Source organism: Ictidomys tridecemlineatus, chromosome 1, assembly GCF_052094955.1.
Source record: "Ictidomys tridecemlineatus isolate mIctTri1 chromosome 1, mIctTri1.hap1, whole genome shotgun sequence".
Lineage (NCBI taxonomy): Eukaryota > Metazoa > Chordata > Mammalia > Rodentia > Sciuridae > Ictidomys > Ictidomys tridecemlineatus.
The window spans coordinates 132,309,510-132,336,020 of record NC_135477.1 but is presented as its reverse complement, the minus strand read 5'-3'; the positions used below and the strand labels follow the sequence as shown (position 1 = coordinate 132,336,020).

General features: G+C 35.4%; 1 protein-coding gene across 1 annotated transcript in view; it reads left to right on the top strand.

Annotated features, from left to right (window-relative positions):
- The first annotated feature begins 11,383 nt into the window (after positions 1–11,383).
- The window catches only part of Slc27a6 (solute carrier family 27 member 6), a 55,668-nt gene continuing 40,540 nt past the window's right edge, over positions 11,384–26,511 (top strand). The window contains exons 1-3 of the mRNA XM_005324145.4: positions 11,384–11,805; positions 12,082–12,704; positions 24,975–25,178. Of these exons, the coding sequence (XP_005324202.2) occupies positions 12,224–12,704; positions 24,975–25,178 (685 nt within the window). The 5' untranslated portion in view covers positions 11,384–11,805; positions 12,082–12,223. The remainder of the gene's footprint in view (positions 11,806–12,081; positions 12,705–24,974; positions 25,179–26,511) is intronic.

Sequence of the window (26,511 nt, the reverse complement as noted above, 5' to 3'; positions counted from 1 at the left end):
ATTTTCCAAACCCTGTCGAATCAGGTCTTATAGCCCTCAAGCATGTTATCAACTAATTCCAAGGTTTTAAGGAAAAAAAAATTCATGAAGCCTTGTAATTAAATCTCTTCCTCATTCTACCTCCATAATGAATCTCAGTAAGCTATAACCCTGTTCTTTTAATTTGATGTGAGAAAATATACCAAGAAAATATTGAGCAATTTAGGAAATTTCCATTTTGGTAAATGAAGCTCCTGACTCTCATATCTTCTGCTCCATTTTCTAGTTTGATTCTTCAGGTATCCTTCCTGCTTGATATTCAAATGTCAGGATGATTCTTAAGCTGTGCGCAGGATTCTGTTCCTGTAGCTGAGTCTGCATCATCTCTACCTCAGTTGGCAGCACTGCCCAAATAATTTTCCCCCCATTTCTGTATTTAATAGAGTCTGATAGACACAAGGGAAGGATGGAGACATGAATGGCAATAGAAGATGTTGCTAAAATAAAACTAACACATTAAAGAAATTCATAATAGTTCAGCAAATCATCTTTTAGTGAATTAAATTTTGTCATTTATCAAATTGGTCTTTGGAATATGACATTTTAGAAAGTAAAGACTGATCTACTGTGGTAAGTTAAGGGTCAAACAGGCATGACATGGAGAATGACCAGCTGAGGAAGGAAGGAATGGGACAGACCAAGTTACATATGGCCAAAGGCACATCTAGTGAGGCAGCCTCTGAATAGGTTCCAGGAGTAATTTTCTCTCACTTATGGGCTGAGGGTACTTAAAACATCAGGCAATGCTGCTCAACAGTCTTCCAGTAGATGCTGTCTGCTAAATAAGGCCAGATAGGGATCCTTGGTAATCTGTTGATCACACAGAATCAAAGAAATATAATATCATTCATTCAATACCTGAAACGCCAGCTGGCCATTGAGGTTATGTGAGAACCCTATTACTATGCCAGATATCCTCACCCTTTACTCTTTGTACTGAGACTGATGAAGAAAATGGTGCCACTAGGTGGGACTTTCTGGGATAGTGAGAAGAGATAATGAGGAGGACAGTGTTCAAATTGGGGGAGAAGGGAAATTTTCAGGCAGACATTTTCCCAATATATTAACTTGGACACTGTGCATCAGCCAAAGAACCCCTTTTGTTTTTAGTGGAAGGTCAAAGTAGAATCACTGTAGAGAGATGAGAGCTATACCTAATAGCTGCCAACACTCTCTGATACCTATGGAACCAAAGGATATTGACTACTGGTTGTGATTTTTGTATTTTTGATGTAACTGCTTGGATCCTATTAACTGTCATGTTGCTTCTCCAAATCCTGACAAAATCCTGCTATTCAAATAATCAGTGTCAGTGAGAGATATAAAAGCTAGTATAATAAAGAATATCTATAGATTAAATTCCTGAAGATAATTACAGTGTGATAATTTTGTCCCAAGGAAGTGATAGGTTAAGTGATAAGGCACTGAAGTGATAGGTTAAGTGATATGGCATTGAAGGTACTCTTCAGTTTATAGGATTCTCTGCATTTGCTATTAGCTTGGAAGTGGGTACTACACAGAACCATGTTAAGTACCTGGACTTTTCTAAAAATCTGAGAAGAATATAAATTAGAATTCTTTAGTCTTTTTTAAATTGGTTCTTCTTAATTATATATAACAGTAGAATTCATTTTGATAAAATATCTTGTTCTAATTAGGACCCCATTCTTGTGGTGGGCATGATGATTAGGTATTTTCATATGTGTACATAGGGAAATTATGTTAGATTTATTCTAGTGTCTTTCCTATTCATATCCCCCTACCTTTCTTTTTTCCCCTTTGTCTAATAGACTGAACTTCTGTTCTTCCCCTCCCCAACCCTGTATTATCGTTTAGCTTCTACATATCAGCAGAAACATTCAAACTTTGTTTGTTTGTTTGTTTGTTTGGGGGGATTGACTTATTTCCCTTAGCATGATAGTCTCCAGATCCACCCATTTACTAGCAAGTGTCATAAGGTTATTCTTCTTGATGGCTGAGCAAAAATTCCATTGTATATATACCACAATTTCTTTATCCATTAATCTGTTGATGGGCATCAAGATTGGTTCCATAGTTTTGCTATAGTGAATTGCACTGCTCTAAAATTGATATGGCTGTGACAATATAGTATGCTTATTTTAATTTATTTGCATATATTCCCTTTAGTCTTATGTGATCTTGGAAGCAAGAGGAAGGAAGAACTGGTTACACAGAACTGGAAATAAGTCATAGCAGGGGTTTGCCTTGAATCACCTTGGATAATTTGAATGTGAAGGTCAATATGTAAATCCATTGAGACCAGATGCCAGGTTGTTAGCAGGTTGAGAACAGGTATAAAAAACACTGTGATCTGCCTGGTCTAGATGAATCAGTTCTGTAGAGTGGGTCCTTATGTTAAGTGGGCATCACCAAACAACCCTGAAGTCCAGATTCTATATGCTTGATGTCACCAAATGGTTCATCCACATTAGTTAGGACATAGAGTATAAGACATAAGCTTCCTGGGTGAAATGGCACTTCATTAAGTAACATTACCTACAGGTTTCTGTCAAACATGGTCCTGAGTTGAAAGATGTACTCATATGTTTAACCTGTGGCCAAGATGACAATAGCTAGGTTCACAGATGCTTCAGCCTCCTCCAAGAAATTCCTTAGCTAGAGGTTCTTCCTGCATGGTATTGCTGGAAGGCATGTCCCTCAGGCTTTTTAGAGAAAGGTGTCAGTTACTGTTTTTATTCTGATTCTGTTTGTTTAACAGGATTAAAGGACCTGGTGTTGACTCTTTCTTAGAGATCCTGCAGATATAATGGAATAGCAAGTTTTCTCCATCTGGCTTTGGATTTCTTTTACTGGCAAAAGAATGCATTGATATATTTGTAGTGCTATTCATATTTCTACATTGAAAAGGGTCCATTTAGGCTTATCTGAACCTTTCTCAGTTTAGAAGCCAGTTGTAAACAGTTGACAGGTATTTCCTGGTGGCAAATTGTAGACATTCCTTGTCTGAAACCTTTAGGTTTTCATTTCATATTATATTATGAAGCTCATGAACATCATTGATTCAATGATCCAAAATTTATATGTGCTTCCTGTAGCAAATCAGGACACACATTCTTAAAATAGTTGGAGAACAATGTCTCTTTGAAGCATGTAGCTTGAATTTTTAGTCCATGTTGCTATCATATCTCTTTTTTCTGAAAGGTTCTGTTTGTTTGATTTAGCTTTTGTTTTAAATTTGTTTTTATAATTTGCTGCACATGTAGGAAATAGTATTGCAAAAAGGAAAAAAATGGATTTAAGTGTATATAGTTTCGTATCAAATAAGATAAAAATTTTGTTCTATATGCATGAAAGATTTTAATAATAGTATTAGAATACAGATTCAAAAGCTTTATACTTGGTAACATGAATTAACTTGTAAAGACGTAACTGGATTAAGTATTGTGTGTATGATTCCAGATCAGTTCAATAAAACAATTTACACAATTTTTTAGGTTTCCAGTGCATATAAAAGTTATATTAACACTGTATTATAAAAAAATTAAGTGTGCAAAATCTTCATGGCAAAAAAATAATGTACATTTCTTAATTTAGAATAACTAATTATAACAAATGCTAAAAGTCATCTAATTCTTTAGTGTGTTACACTTCTTTGCTGGTGAAGGATCTTGCCTCAATGTTGATTACCAATGCTGCTAATTGCATTGGTGATTGATGAAGGTTGGGGTGACAATGGCAATTGCTTAAAATAAGACAACAATGAAGTTTGCTGCATTGATTGATTCTTCCTTTCGTGAAAGATTTCTCTGTTGCATGCCATGGTATTTGAAAGCAAAATTTACTCACAATAGAATGTTATTCAAAATGGAGACGATCCTCTCAAGTGCTCCTGTTTTATCATCTAAAATTTTATGTAGTATTCTAAATTCTTTGTTGATATTTCAACAATGTCACTGGTATCTTCACCAGGAGGAGATTCCATCTTTCTTTGTTCTTCCATAAGAAGGCTCTCCTCATTTACTTATGTTTTATCATGAGATTGCAACAATGTAGTCACATTTTTAGGTTCCACTTGCTATTAAATTCACTTACTATTTCTATCACATCTGCAGTGTCTTCCTCCAATGATTTCTTGAAACTGTCAAAGTCATGTCTGAATGTTAGAATCAACTTCTTCCAAACTCCTGACAATATTTTGACCTACCATGAATCATGAGTGTTCTTAATGGCATCTAGAATGGTGAATTTTTTCAGAATTCTTTTAATTTATTTGGCCCAGATTTAATGGATGAACTATCTATGACATCTATAGCCTTATGAAATGTGTTTCTTAAATAATAAGACTGGAATGCTAAAATTAAAATTGACCCATGGGTTGCAGGATGGGTGTGTTAGCAGGCTTCAAATGTCATTGTTTGACTCCATCAGAGCTCTTGGGGGACCAGGTTCATTATCAATGAGCAAAAATATTTTGATCAAGAAATCTTTTTTCTTGATCACTAGATTTCAAGAGTAGGCCTAAATAATTAGTAAACCATTATATAAACAGAGGAGCTGTCATCCAGATTTTGTTGTTCTAGTTATAGAATGCAGGATGGATAAATGTAGTATCTTAAAGACCCTAGAATTTTCAGGATGGTAAATGAACACTGATTTCAACTTAAGATGATTAGGAACATAGCCCCTAATAAGGGAGTCGGTCAATCCTTTGAAGTTTGAAGACAAGACATTGACTTCTCTCAAGCTGTGAATGTTCTATCTAGATGACATCTTCTTCCAATATATAGCTGTTTTGTCCAATGTGAAGATCTATTGTTGAGTGTATCATCTTCATGAGTTACCTTAGCTGGATATTCTGGATAACTTGCTGAAGCCTCTGCATGAGCAGTTGCTGCATTCCCTTGCAGTTTTATGTTTGGAAGATAGCTTTTTTTTTTCCCCCTGAAACTTGATGAGAAGACTGCTAGTTCAAACTTATCTCCTGCTGCTTCCCGACCCCTCTCAGCTTTTCTAGAATCGGGTTCATCCTATATACTTTTTCTACATCAGCAATAAGGCTGTTTCACTTTCTCATCATTTGTATGCTCACTGTTAATTTGCTTCAAGAAATTTTCCTTTGCATTCACAACTTGGCTCTCTGAAGCAAAAGGTGGAGCTTTTAGCCCATGTCAGCTTTCAACGTGTCTTCCTCACTAAGCCTCATCGTTTCTAGATTTCACTTCAAGTGAGAGATGTATGACTTTTCCTTTCATTTGAACATTCAGAAGTCATTTTAGGGTTATTAATTGACCTAACTTCATTATGTTGTATCTCATGTAATAAAGAAGCCCTGAGAGGGAGAGAGAATGGTGCGGAAATGGCCAGTGAGTGGGCAGTCAGAACACACAACTTTTATGGATTAAGTTTACCATTTTATATGACTGTGGTTCATGGCACCTCCTATTATGATATTAGCAGTTAAGATCACAGATTACCATTATAGATACTATAATAATGAAAAAAACATTATATATTGCAATAATCACCAAAATATGATACAGATTCACAATGTGAGCAGGTACTATTGAAAAATGACACTGTTATACCTGTTTGATGCAAGATTGCCACAAATGTTAAGTTTGTAAGAAGAGCAATTTCTGCAAAGTGCAATAAAACCAAGAGCAATAAAATAAGGTATACTTTTTACTGATTTGGGGGACCATTTTATATAGTTCCTAGTATTTCCAATTTAGTGAAAAGTAATCCTCTTAGAGACTTCACTTTGTATTTCTTCAATACTATCATACACTGATGGTAGGCATGCCAATGGAGAGTATCTGATTATATCTAGAACAATTACAAATATATTTACTCTTTGACTCAGAAATCGCATATCTAGGAAGTTGGTCCTAAATTTCCACCTGCAAAAGTATGTAACATGCACAAACTCTTTAATTGTGACATCATTTGTAATGTCAAAAAGTTGGAAATAAGTCTAAATGCCATCAGTAGGAATTGAGTTAAATTATGATATTGTCATAAATATATAAAGAAAATGAAGAGGATATTTGTATAAAGAGAGGTGTGATCACCAGGATACCCTGAATGGAAAGAACAAGGTGCAAATCACTTATATACAAATATTTATATATATATTTATAAAAGATAAGAAAGAAAATAAGTCAGAACTCATATTTCATATATTTGCAGAAAAGAACTTATAGAAGATGAATGTTAAAAAAAGTTTCACTGTAAATATACTGGTAACAAGGGTGGAAAGAATAAGATGAAAACCAGAATTTAAGTATATCATCTTTTTTATTATTCTAATTTTTAAATCCAATATATCATAAGTTTGAAATACAATTATAGTTTAAAACAAAATAAAAATGTCTATTAATAACAGAAGTTGTTACTAAAAATCTTCACTGTAAATATTGGTTATTGATGAAAAAGAATGAAGAATTTATCTCCTTTTTCTTACAAACTCTATTTCAGAATAATCATATAGTTCCTATCAATAAAGAGGAGATCTTTCAGAAAAACATATTAGATGATATGTAGAAAGAATGATAGAATTAAAGAATTATTTTTTTCATCTCTGTGAGATAATTGGTTCATGCAAGAATCCACTAACCTTTGCTAAAATAACTGAGTGAAAGATTGATAGAAAACTGAATATTCACAGATGATCAAAATACCACTTTCTTATACATTTGAAGTAGCAAATCACAAGGGGAAAAACATAACCAAGCTTTATCACCACTGAAACCAGTAGTCAACTTTATAATCAACAATAGTGTTAAGTTGTCTAATTCACAATGGATATTTTGTTTATTCACTCTGATGTAATGTAATATGAAGTATATAACATCACCTAAGACATATTTTTCAAACATGTTCAACCTAAGCCTCATCAAGTCTGTAGGTCAAAGTACCAGTTCACATGAAATGCAGGATACAAAAGAACATGTCAAAGGGGAACAGAAAAAGATAGTCAGATGCGATTGGCACAAAGTGGGACATGCCACAAGTCCTCTGGCCTCTTTGCTTTAACAAATGAGACTTGGTAAAAGATACGTAGGTTGTAATAGGGACTATTTTGAGAGTAATTTAATGTAAAGCAAGTATTAGAGAAAATATCAGATAATCATTAACTTTATTAAGTGTGATTATAGTACTGTGATTAGGTAAGGAAATGTCCTTTTTTTAGAGATGTGTGTCCTTAAATATTTAGGGGAAGAATGTCATTTTTCACAATATATTAAAAATACTAAAAAAATAGTTGAAACAAATAGTGCATAATGTTAATCATGAAATCCAGGAGATGAGCAAGTGGTGGGAGTAGGCTGATATTTTATTACTGATACCATTCCATATGTTTGAAAATTTTAATTTAATTAAAAAAATAAATTAAAACAAAGAAACACCAATTGATGTTAGTTGCCTGATCACCTTCCCCTTCCCTATGACCAGGAGATGACAAGGGTTGGAGCAGCTGCCTTGAATCTGTAAGTGGAAACCACAAGTCGAAGTTGGTAGTCATGCCAGCCCTGAAACATCAGCCTACCCAGAGGAAAATAATTATTATAATTAAGTCATTGGAAAAACATCTAAAAATAAGTGTTGTGAACTTGAAAAACATATTGAGATGGAGTATATGCTGTAAGCCTCAAAAGTCTCACACCCCCTGTCTATGTCTTTGAGAATAAATTTTAGACTTTATGAGACAAGTAAGAGCAGAGGCTTATGGAACAAGCCACTGCAACTTCCAGAGCAGTATTGATTCCTAACAAAAGATATGTCTTTGACATATCTCACCAATGACTAAGTGTTCTGCCTCCATGTAGGTGGCTTATAAACTAGAAATGAAGCTACTCTAAGGACCCAGTCAACTATAAAAACTTTACATGAATGTTTTCCAACTAGTCAGTTTTACCAACATGAAAAAGGGGAAATTGACATAACCAGAAGTATCTGAATATAACAAAGGTGTTCTCAAATACCATTAATAAAATACATTGGTAAAATATCTTCTTGGTAGGACCCTGACTGACATAAATTTCTAGGTATCGTTTCTATTTAGTAGTAAACATGAGAGTTAAGTATTTAATTTGTTTGGGAGTTGCTCACAAGACTATTATTATAGGATCACTTATTGTGCTATAAAATTTTTTATATTTTAAGAAGTGTTTAATGTACCCAGGACATGTAGTATTTTAATAGCATTCCTCATCTTTAATGTTCAGTTTGCTTCATGAGTCCTCTTGTGGTATAATTCTGGGCAATGATTATTCATTAATCCAAATAAACATTAGATTATAGGAAGAATGAGTTTCTCATCAAAACTCAAGTAGGTATCATATCTTAAATGCAGTGATTGAAAACTGAGTAAGACCCTATTCCTGAGTAGAATTATATTCAACATTTTCATCCATATTTTTCCCCTTTGAAATGGAAAGATGAAGATAAAGAAATATAGTACCCTATCTCCTGGTGTCTGTGGTGAGAAAGAACCTATCTTTCCTGGTGAATGCTTTGCTCCAGATTGTAAAACTACTCCCTGCCAGAGAATGGGATAAATTTCACTTTTCCTTTGGTTAAGACCCATTACCGAACATACATGACCTGTAATCCCCTGCAAAGGTTGTATGTAGGAGGAATCCTGCTTCTTTTTCTCTGGAATGAGTCTTAGTACTCTTGCCATTCTAAAAACTTCTAGAAAGTGTGGCCATGGTCCAAACATAGTTGTGGAAATAGGAAGTCAGTAGTCAATTAGGATACCAGGTTAGAAGAGTTGAGCAGAACATTCTCATGGCCTCCACAGACCATACTGTTAACTTCTTCACAAAGGTTTAGGGAGTAACTCTTCTATAGTTCCTGTGGGCCCTTTCATTCAAGAGGAAACTCAAAAGATCCCATTTTTAAAGTCATCTAACTCCTTCACATATTCCACTCCTCCTGCATCCCTTTTTTCCAAGCTATAGCTATTGTCAAGGGAATCAGAAATTCTTGGCCCATTGCAAGCACACATTGTGATGTTTTGCAACATAGCATTATTTGAGATCATTCTCAATCTCTTACTTCCTACATAAGCTTCCCATAATCCAAATGGTAATTGCTGCAGAATTATATCAGGAGACTACCATAGGCAAGTGATTTGACAGCACAAAATCAGAATTCTTAGAACACAGGGGGAAAATCCTGTGAACGTGAGTTCATGTCTGTTGTATGATGTTATATGTTTTATACTACTTTGATCTACTCCCCAAACAACTCATCCTCAACAGAAATGAGTGTGCAAAGTGGGTTAGAGCAGAAAGGGAAGTAAAAAATGAGAAAGGGGTTGAGGAGAGCATATATAAATTGAAATAAACTTCCTTTTTGCATCAACTTAGTCACAACATTTTTATTTTCAAATTATATTAAAGAAAAATATAAAATGTCTGTAACTACCTAAAAAGAAACTTGAGAAATAGTGCACTGTTCTGATCAAAAGTAATGTTAACACAAATATATAGACTATTAGAATGTGTGTATTTCTCTTTATTTTAGTTAAGTGATGTATTTATTCACTTGCAGCTATTGCTGCCTTTCCTTATGTTAACTAAAAATTATATCCATTTTACTTCATGATCTTTTGTAAAAAAAAAACACTCATGGGCTGAAATAGGAATGCATAAGATATTGTCTTGAGATTTTCATTGATTGACTCTTCCATAGAGAGGCATGAAATTGGTTTGGGCTAATATGCAGTTTTGCAACATATGTTCGTAGTTCTTCTTAATAAATGAAACTCTTGGACTTACGGTGCCTAATATAACCTGCATCCATTTATATCAGTAGTTGCTAAAAATTTAATTCCATTCCTTAGGATTCTGTTACAAGGTTGATGATAAGAAAAGAAAATTGGTGTCACACAATGAGTTTTTCATAAAATTAGTTTTCTTCATTTTAAAAGACTGTCCTTTATTACAATGGTACTATAATTCCTTTCTTCTTTTAATGTTGAAATAAATTTTTCCCTTTATAAAATAATGGTAGCAGTAGGTAGTAATTGTCACATTGTATCCTTAATGTTTTTAATTTAGCAAAATAAAAAGATGGCAAGGCAATTTTTCCCCGTTTTTTTTCACTGTATGAGGACAAATTTTCCTCATATTGGAAATCCAAACATCTGAGACTAACTGCTCCATATTCTATTCTGACTTAATTTTTTTCCCCTAGGAAGCAACTTAATTATACCAGAGATGGGTGATAAAACAATTTAACTTCAAAGACACTTTTCAAGTTGTAAAATACTTGATACTAGTATTTTTGGTTTTAACTAAAGATATTTTGACTAAAAAAAAACACCTAGAACTTCTGAGGAAAATGAGAAAGCTTTTTCTTCATCTACATGAACAAATTTTAAGAGCCAATGTTTATTTAGGGTTCTTCGTTTTGACTTCAAAGTAATCAGGCTAATAAACCATAGTCTGTCTTTGGAATTGTCAGGTTTTTCTTTCTGTTGGGGAATCTGAAGATAGCCAGAAACCAGCTACTGATCACAGGATGGAGGGGAGAAAAGCCAGACAGCATGAGGCCATGCTTAATTATATCAATACATGCAATTAACCACTCATATACACTTTAAAGTTAAGAGCTGGAATGATAACTTCTGCTAGGGGGAAAAAGTGTAATTAAGTATTCCTTAGTGTTTTATCCTTAGTAAGAATCAACTTTGTGCAACATTTTATCATTCTTTTCATTTGCCTGCTTCCTTTTTACTCGGAGTTCTCTCAGAATTCTCAGTTCAAAATTTTGATGATCTTAAATTGATTTTTAAAGACAGATAATAGGCAAAATTTTATACTTTGTTTTTATTTTTTAACATGGATGTAAGTATCAATTTAAGTTTTTAAATCAATCAAAAATTTGAAAACTTTTGTAAAAAGCACTGTGGAGGCACTCTAACGGCATTAGTTTCAATAGAAGTACAAACAACAACCTGTTTTCAAAAATGCGTGCTGCAAATATATATATATACTTCTCTCCTCCTCAGTTATTTTTTCTTTTTTGTTCTTATTTATTTGCAGCCTCTAGTTTTGTTCCCATTAATTGCTGATTTTATGAATGAACTCTAGTGCACTACTCTTCTTCCCTGTGCCTCTGGGACCCAAATTCCAGCAGCCCGGTTCCCCTATGACTTCATACCACGCCTTTCTGATCCCTGGCTGTTCCTGCGTGGAACTGTCCTATTTCCCGCCAGAAGTCTGATCCCAGGCACGGTCTGTGGAGTGGGAGCTGACCAGTGACTGTAAGCGCATCCAGAAGGAGTGGGACAGAACGCCCAGGCTGTTGCAGCTGCAGGGCAGAGGAGTCAGGAGGAGTTGGCCTGGAGCCTGGAGGCAGGAGGCAGGCGGGTGACTATCCCGCTGCTGTTGGGAGGAGAGATACACAGCCCCAAGGACTCTCAGATCCCGAGCTGCGGCTGGAGTGGAGGACAATTTCTTCCAGTAGACTCTGTGGTCACCTGGGAACAGTTGGGTGGACCCGGGGCCTCCCAGCGGAGCTACTGGGCACTGGGCGGGGCAAGGCGGCGCTGCGAAGCCCTGGGGCCCCGGGCAAGCTTGGGGGCGCGAGCAGAGGCGGGGCCTCGATATGGTTATCGAGGTTGCTGGCTGGTGGAGACGGGAAGCCACTGCATTCCGGTCTTCTCCACCTCTGCTTCTCCCGGTTCGAATTCAGCCTCTGGATCTCAGCCTCCAGAGAAACTACTGCGAGAGGAAAGAGCATCAGCTTCTGGAGTTACTTCTCCTGAGGGTAGTGGAGTTTGCTTAGGGTCATAGAGGCCGGGGAGCGTGGGAGAGGGCTGGAAAGTACAGTACAAGTCAGCAGGGCGCGGGCTACCATTGAGGGTGGGAGGCAAGGGCGCTGGGCTGGGCTGGAAGGCAGACTCCCAGCTCCTCCGGGTGCCTGCGTTGATTTCTTGAAATATTCAGAGACTTTCTGCTCTACACCCACTCGGTTTTCCTAAGCTTTACCCCAGAATTCGTTGAAGCAACCTTCTGGGTGCAAATCTCTGGTTCTGTTTCACAGGATCCCTCCAGAAAGGGTGACACGAATTGCAGTTTCCCTCCTTGAGCAGTGAGGACTGGAGATCTTCGCTGAGGGAGCCACGGATCCTGAAAGAGGACTCTGGTAGAGTTGGGACAAGAACTGCCTCTGACCTGTTGCCCCCATGCTCTTGTCATGGCTAACAGGAATAGGGGCTGGCATGATCTTTCTGCACTGCGTGCAGAGACATTGGTTCCCTTATTTCTGGGATGATTTCTGGTTCCTGCTGAAGGTGGTGCGCTTTGGAGTTCAGATCACAAAGTGCAAATGGAGAGGCGAGCAGGTCACTGTGCTGGATAAATTCCTGAGTCATGCCAAGAGGCAGCCCCAGAAACCTTTCATCATTTATGAAGGAGACGTCTACACTTATCAGGATGTGGATAAAAGGAGTAACAAAGTGGCCCGTGTCTTCCTGAACCACTCCTCACTGGAAAAGGGGGACACTGTGGCTTTGCTGATGAGCAATGAGCCCGACTTCGTTCACGTGTGGTTTGGCCTGGCTAAGCTGGGCTGCGTGGTGGCCTTCCTCAACTGCAACGTTCGCTCCAACTCCCTTCTGCATTGCATCCGCACCTGTGAGCCCAAGGCCCTAGTGGTGGGCGCAGGTAGAGTATGGGGTGTGATCTGCTTAGGGAGAATGTAAACAGAACTATTTTCCTTTTTCTTAAAAAGTTTTTAATTTGTTCTTTTTAGATATACATGACAATAGAGTGTATTTTGACACATTATACATACTTGGAGTATCCATATATACATAGTATATAATAGCATACATGTATACATACATGGAATAAGTATAACTTATTCTAATTAGGATCCCATTCTTGTGGTTGTATATGATGTAGTTTCACTGGTTGTGTATTCATATATGATCAAAGGAAAGTTATGTCAGATTCATTCTACTGTCTTTCCAATTCCCATTCCCCTTCCTTCTATTTATTCCCCTTTGTCTAATCCAATGAACTTCTATTCTTCCCTTCCCCTCCCTAATTGTGTGTTAGCATCCACACATCAGAGAGAACATTTGGTCTTTGTTTTTGGGGACTTGTTTTTCTGCCTTCCTTTTCCTTTAGAATAGTTCATAACTAATAGTTTTAGATGTGTGAAAATGTGTGCATGCCAAGGGTATAAAATAGTTTTACAATTCTATGGCAGGAGGTTTAAAACCACCCATGCCCCTTTAATCATCCACTCTTTTGTAGATTAGTAAATATCAAGACAGTTTCAAAAAGCTTTTATGAAATCTCTTGCTTAGGATATTGCTTAGGGTAGAGTTTGCTTAGGGTCACAGAGGCCAGGAGGGGTGTGGGAGACAGCTGAAAAGTACAGTACAACTCAGCAGGCTGTGGGCCACCTTTGAGGGTAGAAGGCAAGGGCACTGGGCTGGGCTGGAAGGCTGACTCCCAGAGCAGAAAGTCTCAGGATATTACAAGAAATTGATGCAGCCACCCACATTTTGGGAGGGGACATTTTTACTGCTCTTGGTACCTTCTGTCTGTGTAAGAATAGAGAGACAAAGAACTTGTTTCATTGTAAGTCTTATCAGATCTAGGAAAAAAGTTTGATGAAGAAGAAAGTTATGTTGACTTCATTGTGGAATACCTACTTGCTTCTAATAGTAAATTTATCAAGGATGATTGCATTTGCAAAACAGATTTGTTTACTCTGGATTTCATGAATTCTTATCTTCATGTCTGCTCTTATTTTATATGTCTGCAAGATAGGATTTGCCAGAGGAAGGTTGGGCTCCTAACCTGCCAGCCAGTGGGCAGACTTTTGGCAGACTCTAAGTCTCTTCCTCTGTAACATTGCTTCTCATGTGTGCATCATTATTATTTTTCTCTGAGGAAGTTCTACCCTTTCTTTTCTCCTATGTTGGTGTTAAGATGGGTTTGCCTCAGATACTTACACTGAGCTGTGAAGAAAAATCTTTGGTGTAGTTATTAATTAACCAAGAATCTAGGAAGATGTATAGCTTAACAAAATGAAATTGAAGTATGAAAAATGATACTTATTTGATAAAATTTAAATTATTTATGGAGATTATTCTTGCATGGGCTAGGAAAGTGAGGGAGTAGGAAGAGTGGGAGGATTGGTGGTAAGCACCTTGGAGAAAATAGTTAAGTGTTTCAGATTAATAGATATATACTGAAACCTTATAGATAATTTTTAAATTCACAGAGCAATGTGGAAAAATAATCTAACTTATAATAACCTACATATCTCTAGAGTATATAACTGTATTATATATTTTTTGTATATGACAGAAAACTGAGCTAGGCAATATGAAGAAGGTCAACCCTTCAAAAATTCTTCCTAGTTATCATTGTCCTTCCAGTTCAGCACAAGGCCTGATACAGTGGTAAAATATTTACTTTCAATGTTGTTTCGTTTTTAAGGCTGCAGGAGCTGAGAAGCCAAAGAGTGTCCTTTGGGTATTGTTTGCTCATTTTGTTCTTTACTCCTATCTTCCAAGATAAACCTCTTAGCTTGGAAAGAGGTTAACCAGCATGTTTAAGTTTTATTGACCTGTAGCAATAAGTAGAACAAATGGTCATTCAGAATGTTGACAAAGTGGTAAAACAACGTCTATTACAGAATGCAAATATGAATGTAGCAGGATGAGTGAACATCTGTGTGCTGCGGGAAAAATGACTCAAGTTCATTGATGGATACACTGACATTTTTTCACATCTCTCACATTGCCCAACCTGATTATATTGTGGAATTCCCACAGCCAATCTAAACCCCAAGTTATGCCCCAAATGATAAAGGCATAGTTTCCTTATAAGAGCAAATTGAAAGGTCACAGTATCCCTGAAAAGATTCATGTGTCCATGATGTTGAGGCCAGTGTGGAAGCACCCCCAAACAGATTGTATGAAACATGACTCATCTTGATTACTTCCCCAAATAAGAGTGTTCAGACTCTGCTGTTGACTGAATTCTTGCTTAATTAACTCTAATTTTGTAATTTTATTTATGTTAGTTTTTGCTTTACTTGACAGTCAATAATTGTATTATTCCCTTGTTTTGTTTTTAACACCAACAGCTAGTTATTTTTTGTTTGTTTGTTTTCAATATAGAAAAAGATAATTTGGGGCACTAGAGTTTAAAGTCAAGACTACTTAGATGGTTTGCTGGATAAATAGATAGCTGGGACCTCTATCTTACATCCTATGAAACATTCTTTCTAGCATATCTCCAAGACATAAATTACATGTGTTTTTCAAAGATAAGACCACTTCTTTTTTGATTAAAATTTTGTTTGTTTATTTGTTTTTGTTTTGGCTAGGATGTAGTTTAGATCATACTCACTTCTCTGTATTTAAAGCTTATACCTTGAATACCATATTCTTGACATTTTGAGTTGCATCAGTTAATAAAATATGTACATAGTTTTAAAGACTTTACATTTTAGAGTTTTTAGATTCTTTTTTTGAGTATTTCTGATGGAGATATACTAGTAAATCATTATATCCCTAGGGAAAGTATATTGAAGTGGAAAGACAAATCAAGTAGGTTAGACAGTGTTAAGCCAAACAGGTATGAATTTCATATGTGCTTCATAGCTGATGATTTATCTGTGAGTGTCATTTTACCAAGTTGCAAAGTATAAATAATACTATCTATTTAATAGCAGCTTTTGCAAAGTGACTGAGTGCCTGATATGTACTAACTAGATACTTAGTGAATTAAATTAATTTCTATTATGATTGTAAAGTCACTCTGGAGCTTTTAATAAGTAATCTCATTTGGACTTTGCTGTTACAACCTAGCAATATGAAAGATTAATATAAAGTTTGTTTGAAATAGGACCTTGAACACATTATGTTTTAGAAAAATTACATTTTTTCATAGGTCATATAAAATCAGTTTTAAACAGGTTTTAAAGGCCAGACCAGATAACAACCTTGGTGACAGATGAAGTTTCCATCACTGTCTTCTAGACTAAACCAAAGGAAACATAGCAGCTAAGTCCCCAGGCAAATGTTATTATCAAAACTATCCACAAGGGCTAGAGTCATGGCTTAGAGGTACAGCACTTGCCTAGCACATGTGAGGCATTGGGTTCAATCCTCAGCAACACATAAAAATAAGTAAGTAAAGGTATTGTGTCTACCTACAACTAAAAAAATTAAAAACAAATAAACAAAACTATCCACAGTTGCCACTTATTCAAGGCTGCCCATGTGTATGGCACTACCAATAATGCTGAGAAGCTAGAGCAGTTCTGTAGTTTGGAAACTGAGATGAAAAGAAATTAAGTAACTTGTTTAAAGTACAACAGCTTAGTAGGTTGCCAGAACCAGGACTGAAAACCTGGCTTCTAATTTAAGACTCTGCTGTACTATATGGTCCACTTGTTTCTGGGACTGCCAATTCATTTTAATATAATTTTGTAAAATATGTATTCAAGTTTCACAAAATTTTTAAATAAATTTATCAATATTATGAAATGAGGTTTTCTATACACAAATAATTAGAAAAAATCAATATATTTACAAAATTATCATTGCTTTCCCACATAGTCTGAAGACTCAAAAGTAATAGCAAAGAAGCCTTCTAGTCTCTTATCCCTGATTTTTCACCTCTGATATCTACTGATATCTGTTTATCTACTGATCTGTGCTTTTCTCTTTACTTAGAATGAATAAGGAAGTATTAGGATGTTTGTATATCATTTATAGAGTATATGTAACCTATGTCCTTTAACATATTAAATATATAACATAAAATAATATTTAATTATAATGTGTAATTATTATTATAAATTATATGCTAATATATAACATGTCATGTAATACATAATACAATATATTAATATATAATAATAATAATCCCTTCCATTTTAAAGAAATTTATAGATTACAAAGTGTTTTTATACATCTTTTTTTTTTCCTTTTTCACTGTGGCCACAAGAGTTAGATAATAGCTTTATTTTAAGGATGAGGGCAGCAAGATTCCCCTGGGTAAGTCACCTACTGATGTTCGTGGGTCTAAGCAGTGCCACATGGGAACTGGAGTCCAGATTTGTCCTGATTGATTTTCTTATGTTAATCAGGATATCCTGCAGTGTTTGTCTTCCTTCGGGCTCTGATTTATTGCCTTATCACCATCTTCTTTCTCCCTTCCCTTTCCTTTCCTTTTCTTTCTCACCTTCTATTTATCTACCCACCTTCTCTCAGTACCTTTTCCACTGAACTTTCCCTCCCACCTCAGGTGTGCTGTGGCTATTTACAGTGACCCCTGTAAGTCATGAAGTTTCCTTAGCCAACTGCCAAACACATTGGTGTAACCTTGAAGAATAGTTTAAGAACTGGATTGTAAGATCTTGGATCTGAGGAAGTTTATTTTGTTTTCTACCAAATTCTCAGGGTTGAGTGCAAAGAAGATATTCAATAAATATTTATGGCTTGGATGAATATGGGGCTAAATGATTGAATAAAAACAACAAGTCCATTTGAGCACTTAGTAACTTTCTTTTGTATTTATTTATTTATTTATTTTTAGAGGGGGGGGAGAGAGAGAGAGAGAGAGAGAGAGAGAGAGAGAGAGAGAGAGAGAGAGAGAGAGAATTTTTTGATATTTATTTTTTAGTTTTCGGTGGATACAACATCTTTATTTTTATGTGGTGCTGAGGATCGAACCCAGCGCCCCGCACATGCCAGGTGAGCACATTACCACTTGAGCCACATCCCCAGTCCCTATTTATTTATTTTTGTTCTAATTAGTTAGACATGATAGTAGAATGCATTTTGACACATCATACATAAATGGAGTATAAATTCTCATTCTTCCAGTTGTACATGATGTAGAGTTACACCAGTCAGGTAGTCATATATGCACATAGAGTAACAATGTCAGATTCATTTTACTGTCACTTCTGGCCCCATACTCTCTCCTCTCCTCTCACTCCCCTATGCCTAATCCAAAGTACCACTATTCTTCCCTAACTGCTCTCCACTATTGTGAATTACCATCCGCTTATCAGAGAAAACATTTGACCTTTGGTTCTTTGGGATTGGCTTATTTCACTTACCATGATATTCTCCAGTTCCATCCATTTACAATAATTTCATTCTCCTTTAAGGCTGAGTAATATTCCATTGTGTATATATTACACAACTTTTTTACATTCACCTGTTGAAGGGCATCTAGGCTGGTTTCATAGTTTAGTTATTGTGAATTGAGCTGCTATAAACAATGCTGTAGCTGCATCACTGTAGTGTGCTGATTTTAAGTCCTTTGGGTATAAACTGAGGAGAGGGGTCAAATGGTGGTAACATTCCAAGTTTTTGCAATCCCACCAGTAATGGATAAGTGTAGCTTTTCCCCCATATCCTCGCCATCATTTATTATTACTTGTATTCTTGATCACTGCTATTCTGACTGGAGTGAGATGGAATCTCTGTATAGTTTTGATTTGCATTTCTCTATTACTAGAGATGTTGAACATTTTTCATATATTTGTTGATTGATTATATTTCTTCTTCAGTTCCTTAGCTCATTTATTGATTGAGTTGTTTTTTGGTGTTAAGCTTTTTGAGTTATTTATATACTTAGTAACTTTTAATTGACTTTTATACAATTGCTAATAAATGGTCCACTCCACTCTCAATTTGATAACTGGTTTTGAAGATAGAGATGTGTTGGGGATTCCTTTTCTGTGTTGTTTGGTATTTGTATTGCTAATCATTAGAATCACTATGCCCAAGAGGTAAAAAGTACTTTAGATACCCTAGACATCCACAAGATTTCAGGTTCATGTGAATGTTTTTATCTTGCTTTCTCTCTTTTCTTAAAGAATAACATGTTAAATCATTATTATAAAATAATAATTTAAAAATTCATATTGCCCTCAGCTTATTTACTTTAGAATTGATAATATTTTACATCTCAACCTATTTTAAAGAATTTTGGGTTTATCTTCTCAAGAAGTAAATTCGGATCTTTTCTATACACACAGGAGTGCATACAGCTGTCCACTGTGAGTTTTCATGAGCTGCTGCACTCAGACTGAGCAGGGCAAATGGCTAACAATAGGCCATTGTGATTCCCTAAAGGGCTTTCAGTCATAAAGGCAATTGCCTTATAAAGATCAAGAGTGAGAGTTAGGGGGGAAATAAGACCTTTCAAGTTTTATAGAATTTGAGATTTATATATTGAGATAGATAAAATAACTGGCTCTTGCAAACTTTTTAGGACATTTAAGAATTTTTATATATATTTAATACAATGATAGATATATATATATATATATATATATATATTTCATCTTAGACTAAGCTAGGTCAAGTATTATCTCCACTTCAAAAGAAACAATTGATTTTACTGGTTACTACAGTATAATCACAAAATTAAACAGAAAATCGTGTGGATGGAGAATTATTTGATAAATCATATTGAGAACAACTGATTTTAAAATTAATTATAATGAATAGCAATGTGGTATAGGTCTTAAATATTAGGGAATGAATTTTGGAGCTTAGTACACCTGTATTAAAGCACAAGTTGCATGTTTATTAATTTAGGCAGGTCGGTTAATTTTTCTAACCTGCATTTTCCTCCAAATTCCTAAATTTGATTTTTAAAAGTAGAGGTAACACACATTTCCTAGTGTTAACATGACAATTAGTTAATATTTGCCAAAATAGCTGTTACATTATTGATGACGAAATGAGTTTTGGGACCTGATTTTAAGTATAAATATATCTCAGTATGAATTGCTTTAGAATACTGCTGACTAAATATTAATTTTCTTAGAAACTATAGCCTTGCCTTGCATTCTCTGACATGCCTGTTGGGATTCTCTACACAGGAGGATGATAGGTATAAGCATCTGGTAAGATCTATAATTTCATTTTGTATCAGTATGGAAAGTTCAAGAGAACCATTTATAGTTGATTTTTATATTAGGCTTATTAATGCATAACATTTTGTTTTTTGTTTGTTTTTTGGTAATAGAGATAGAGCCCAGGGCCTCAACCATACTAAGCATCACAAGCCATACTACTAAGCTACACCCCAATCCCTACATAAAATTTGAAAAGTTTAAAATTGAAATATTTACCAGTGCATAAAAACTATAATTGATTGTCTTCCTATACTTTTGAAAATATTAGTCTGTTCCATGTAGAATAAGATAATATAAAGTTTTTAATGCAGCACATTCATAACCAATAACATATTACAGAAATAAATGAAACTTTTATCCATTGATTTTATAGTCCCTGAAATGTGAATAGGAAATATAAAACTAATATAGAAACAAGAAATCAAATTGTATAAAAAGTGCTAAAGTATTTTAAGTATCATAATTCACTTGTTTTTGTTCTTGTGATCCCATTTAATATAGTGCCTTGCATATGAGAGAAAATATGTGCTTCTAAAAAGAGCATGTTGCTTTTAAAAAGACAGTGAGCTTTGCAGTGTAAACTATTAAAGATAATAAGAAATCCAGATGTCTCATTTTCCAATAGTAGGTTACTATCAGGACCTGAATCTATCCTAGATCCCATGGTGCAAAGTTCAGTTCCTTTAACCAGATTTCTACCTACACTTACAACGTGTGCTCAGGTGCAATCGGCAGAAGGAAGGAGGAGGCACATGTCAATCTTAGGAGGTGCTTCCAGTTCTAATGCATTTCACTGAAGAGTAAATATTTATGAAACAAAATCAAATTTCCTTGAAGTATTTAAAAATTGCTACTGTTACAAGGCTGGGCCCTCTGGGAAACTGAGGCAGGGTGAAGACCTCCCACCTCTTTTTAAACACTGATTCTTATAATCAAGTCAGAAAGATTTCAGACTTATCAATGCTCAGAGTAAGGGACATGAGTCTATTGAAGGGATAGGAAAAAGGAAAGGGGATACCCTTAAGGGAGAAAGTGGGTCCTGTCAGAGAGGAAAGGGACAGTGTGCTCCCTCTTGCACTCTAGTTTTATTGGGGATCCCAGAGATTTTTCCAGAGAGTCCTGCCAAGGTCTACCTCTTGACTTTGACTGACAACTGTTGACATCAGATTTTCAAGACCCCACTACCGTGACAATTCCAGGTCACTTTGGCCCAGGATGAACAGTTCTGATTGGATTCTTAACTATAAATTCTTACAGATTTTATGGTTAGGAGGAATTATCCTTATCTCTCTGAGTTTGGGGATCTGATCTGTGAAAAGGGTCACAAATGGATCCCTCTTCAGGGTAACTTGGGTTCCCCTTATTGGTATTATTTCAGGCCTGCATTTCTCCTACAGCTAATAGGTTGTTTGCTAAGGAATGTGACATATCCTGTCCAGGCAAGCCATGCAGGGCTGCAGGCATATTGCTTCTTGGAAAAGAAAGCATGTGGAGGTCAGCAGAGTGGGCTCATTTTGTAATATCATTCCCTTAACCTTGTGTTCCCATCACTTGCACCTGTCTGTCCCCATCACTACTTTGTGTCAGAACTTAATTTTCACAATTTACCTTTTTTTTTCAGAATTTACTTTTTGTTTTTTATTTATTTATTTATTTTTTGAGAGAGAGAGAGAGAGAGAGAGAGAGAGAGAGAGAGAGAGAGCGAGCATTTTTTAAATTTTTTTTTTTTTTTTTTAGTTTTTCAGTGGACACATCTTTGTTTTGTATGTGGTGCTCAGGATCGAACCCAGCACCACGCGCATGCCAGGCGAGGGCACTACCACTTGAGCCACATCCCCAGCCTCAGAATTTACTTTCAAAATAATAAAACTTTTTTTCATTTTGTAAAAAAAAATTGGCAGTGATAAGTAACTGGTGACATTTTTTCCTTTATGTGACTTTTCACATTTTTGTTGCAGTTTTCATCATCTGCGTCCATATTTTCTACCACTGTTGAAGAAATAATTTGGTTAGAAAAAATTCCATTTCAGAATTCTACCTTTTTCTACCTCAGCCAAATCAATTTAATTTTAAGAAAACAGAATTCTATTTCCTCCAATTCATGCTCATTTTCTTTTTTCAGAATTTGCTTTTAAGATTGATTTTTGTTGTTGTTGGTGGTGGTGGTGCTAGGGATTGAACCCAGGGCCTTTTGCATGTGAGATAAGCCTTTACCAACTGAGCTATATCCTCAGCCATATTCTTTTTTCTTGTAACCATTATCACTGTTTGTAGATCCTCACTGTTTCTTATACCTTGTGATTTCAACCAAAATTTGGGGTAAAAATTAATCATATTATAACTTTTGTTGTACTTATTTTCCAACTTTAGACATTTCTCCCTTTATATGTTATTATTATTTGTGTGTGTATGTGTTTGTATGTGGGGTGTGTGTGTGAGTGTGTGGTGTGTATGTGTGTGGTGTGGTGTGTGTGTGAGTGTGTGGTGTGTATGTGTGTGGTGTGTGTGTGTGTGTGGTGTGTATGTGTGTGGTGTGGTGTGTGTGTGTGTGTGTGTGTGTGTGTGTGTATGTGATGTTGGAGATTGAACCCAGGGCCTTGTATATCCACACAAGCCCACTATCACTGAGCTACATCCTCAGCCCTGGACATTTGTATCTTTAAGAACATATAAAAGTGCGTTATTAATTTATAATTCCCAGTGACAGATTTGAAATTATGATCAGCAAAATGAGTCAGTTCAGAGATTTATGAGTATAAAATGCCAGAAAGAATTTTCAGACAAAATCTAGAATTAACATTTTAAAAAATTTTCAATCCTTTGTCCTGCTTTTCCATTTGTTTATGACTTGTCTTTCCTCCCAGGCTTCCTTGTAGATTTTCCTTTCTCCTTGCCAAACAATTTGTATACAGCAGTATGCCAGGTCTGTTAAGAACTAAGCATTTTCTCTAGAGTCTTACATTTTGTTTTATTTGGATTTGTTCTAGAAATAAAAATTTTAAAAACATTTTAAATTTCTAATTTCCCCAACAACATATAAATTCCTTAGCACTTCTATGTTTCATCTGGCTTCTTACGGGTTTTGAGGACCTCTTAGTCACATTTCTCTTGCTGCTTCTTTATGACCAATCTGAGTTATAGATTTTGAGAGAGTAAATCCCAAATGCATTGCATTATAATAGAACTAAGTAGTAACTGGCAAACGACTTTATCACATAACAAGGTACTGATTTATGATTCTAGGAAAATGTGTAATGCAGAACTCCAAATTCAAATTCAAAGCCAAATGTAGATTATGATTATTTTTAGTTTTATTTTTAAAATTAGAAAATATATAATGCTTTAGAGGTAACAACTATATTTGCAGGTATTGAACATTCTGATAGAAGTCTCTTATACATTTAATAGTGTTATTTTTTAATGACTGCCGGTTTTATGAGGTCTATAAATATAGGTTTGAGTTAATAGATGGTTAAATTACCAATTCTGTTGTCTGCCAACTTGTGACCTTGGTGTAGCTATCTACTAGAGCAGCTAAAATGAAGTTCCCCAATCTGTGTGGCTTAAAACAAGGGAAATGTACTTTCACAGTAATAGAGAACTGGATGTTCAAAATAAAAGTGTGAACAGGGCCATGCTCTTTCATAATGCTCTTCTGGGGGTTGCTGACAGTGCTTGACATTCCTTGCATTAACTCTAAAAAACCAGTGAGTATTATGTTTTAATAACCCCAAGAATATTAATGTAGATTTTAAGATAAGTAACATGTCACTCAGAAGTCCAGTATACTTTAGAAAATTATAACATATTATAGGAATATGGAAATAAAATTGGAGTGCCCAGGTTGAATATAACAGTTGAACTCTACTATCAGAGGTCCATTTTAAAGTCAGGCACTGTTAAGTACAAAAGAAATATAAAGAATGTAAGTGGTTGTAGATCTCTCTACCCTAGGGGGCAGGGGACAATACTCAGTTATACAAAGGACTATGGAAGAATGATGGCTTTTTGTTTCTTTATCCCATCAGGTACCTTGATATGTAATATTTCCTCCTTAGGGACCCACTCCCACCTTCTATCTTCCTGCTTTCCCATCAATACCTTTTTTTCTGAGTAGATGACATCTTGTCCTACATTAATGGCCAAATTAATGAACTCTGGTTTATGTTTCTGAATAACTCAATGTATTCCTACCTTAATGGTTGCTGTTTTATTTATCTTAGCAGCAGATGCTAACTGAGAAAAGTATTTTTTTTTCTTTCCTAAACATTGGCTATCAACTACACCCTTATCTCACCAGAGTCCAAAGTCTTTAGTTCTTTGGGATTTTCTATTCTTCCTTCTTTCTTCTTGGCTTCTTTCTGCCCAGGGCTGCTTGTGGAGACTCTATTCTCAACTCACTCTCACCTACCACTGTCCCATCCTCCTCTGCATGGAGGGTCTTATTGCTTTAGCTGGAAGGCATTCTTTTTCTCCTCTGCTTTTAAAGGCTCTTATCTTTAGTTCTAGCTACATTGAGAAAAAAAGGAATCTCTAAATCTCCTCACTTAGCTTTTGACTCTAAAGCCACAATGAGCTTATGATTCTGCATCTGCCAGGGGATTTTTTCCCAAGTATATTTCACCATAGTAGAACTACACAGTGACAGACAGATGACTTTTTTGGGAATAACCATCTACTAAGTTGCATTTAAAAAAAATGTTTAGTGTAGTATTCTGAATTCAGAGTATTAAATTCTATTTAAAAATTGAAAAATATCCATAATTTTGATAATGACATCTCCAGAAGTCAATCTGAATTTGCCTACTTTGCATTGTTCAGTCGAGTGGTAATCAGATTTCCCTTTCATGTAGTCCTGTTGAAACAGAACCATAACATGGCACTGATATTACTCATCCCAAATGAGAAGAAAGTCAGCATTTTATATCTTTGTTTCAACACAAAAAAGTAAACTCACAGTGAATGGTTTGAGGTTTTTAAGTTTTGTTTATTTATTCTAATCCTTTGTGTTTTTTTAGATTTGCTTGGCATTATAGAAGAGATCCTTCCCAACATCCCCCAAAATGTCAGTGTTTGGGGCATGAAAGATTCTGTTCCCCAAGGGATGATTTCACTCATACAAAAACTGAGCACATCATCTGAGGAGCCTGTGGCACGCAGCCATCATGTTGCCTCAAGCCTCAAGTCCACGTGCCTATATATTTTTACCTCCGGAACAACAGGTATGTTCCAATTATTTTTAAGGCTAAAGAGGATTGCATTGTATTTTCAGCCACATATAGGTCTACGCACCTGAGAAAGCATGCATGCAAGAAGACCTAAAGTTCTTGGATCTCAGAACTTGCAAACAGGAATGAAAAATGAATTGCTTTGGCTTTCAAAAAGTTCATTGTTTTGACTGGAAAATAACATGTTCATTGACCTTGGTCTCATTTGAAAAGATTTTCTTAGTTTCATAGAATAAAAAGCACTGGAATGTCTGAAGACCTTCCTCAGCCTGTTGCTCAGTGTCAGATACTTGGCTAGCTTTTATGGCAAGACCTTTGCCAGCTTCTCTGATCCTCAGATTCCTGGTATCTAATATGAAGAGATTAGTTTAAATAGTTCCCAATTATTCATCTGTATTTAAGCAGTCATTAACTAAATTGAAAACAGTTCTATTTCTGTGAAAATCTTAAACCCTAAGCATATTCCAGTGATAATTGCAATTTAAGCACAAGTAGCTGCTCTCCTAATTTTCCTAGAATAAATATAATGTAAATAACAAAATCTGGAGGGTATCCAATGTTTAGGAAAAGATAAATAATCAAAAAGACAAAAATATCAAAATTTTAAGCTTTTTTTTTCCAGGGGCTGGAGGCAGTAAGCAATAATGATAAGAAGGAAAAAAAGAATAATAAATTGCTTGAGAATTTAAAAATGCTTAATTTTGATTTTTTAAGGAAATATAAATAGTATTATTGATTACAAGCTAAATAAGCTTTTGTGATTAATTTAAAGATGATTTAGGCAGGGCATGGTGGTGCATGTCTGTAATCCCAGCAGTTCGGGAGGCTGAGGCAGGAGGATTTTGAGTTAAAAGCCAGTCTTAGCTAAAGTGAAGCATTAAGCAACTCAGTGAGACCCTGTCTTTAAATAAAATACAAAATAGGGCTAGGAATGTGACTCAGTGGTTGAGTGCCCCTGAATTCAATCACTGGTACCTCCACCCAAATATAAATAAATAAACACATATAAATACATATAACATATATTTATATATATATACACATACACACATATATGTATATATACATGTATAATTTAGAATTCAATTTACATATATTAAAATATTCTGTTGCTAATTTCTTATGTAAAGGTAGTACTGTAAGCACCACTATTGCATAAGAAAAGTTTTTCTTTATTTTAATGACCTATTTGATGCCTAAATGCAATCTCTTTCTTGACTGTGATTAGAACAGCTTTGATAAATGAACTGGAAAATGCTGATGTGTATTAGACTGTCAGCATAAAATTCAGTCTGATTTTGTACTTTGAAAGAGAGAATAAAATTGT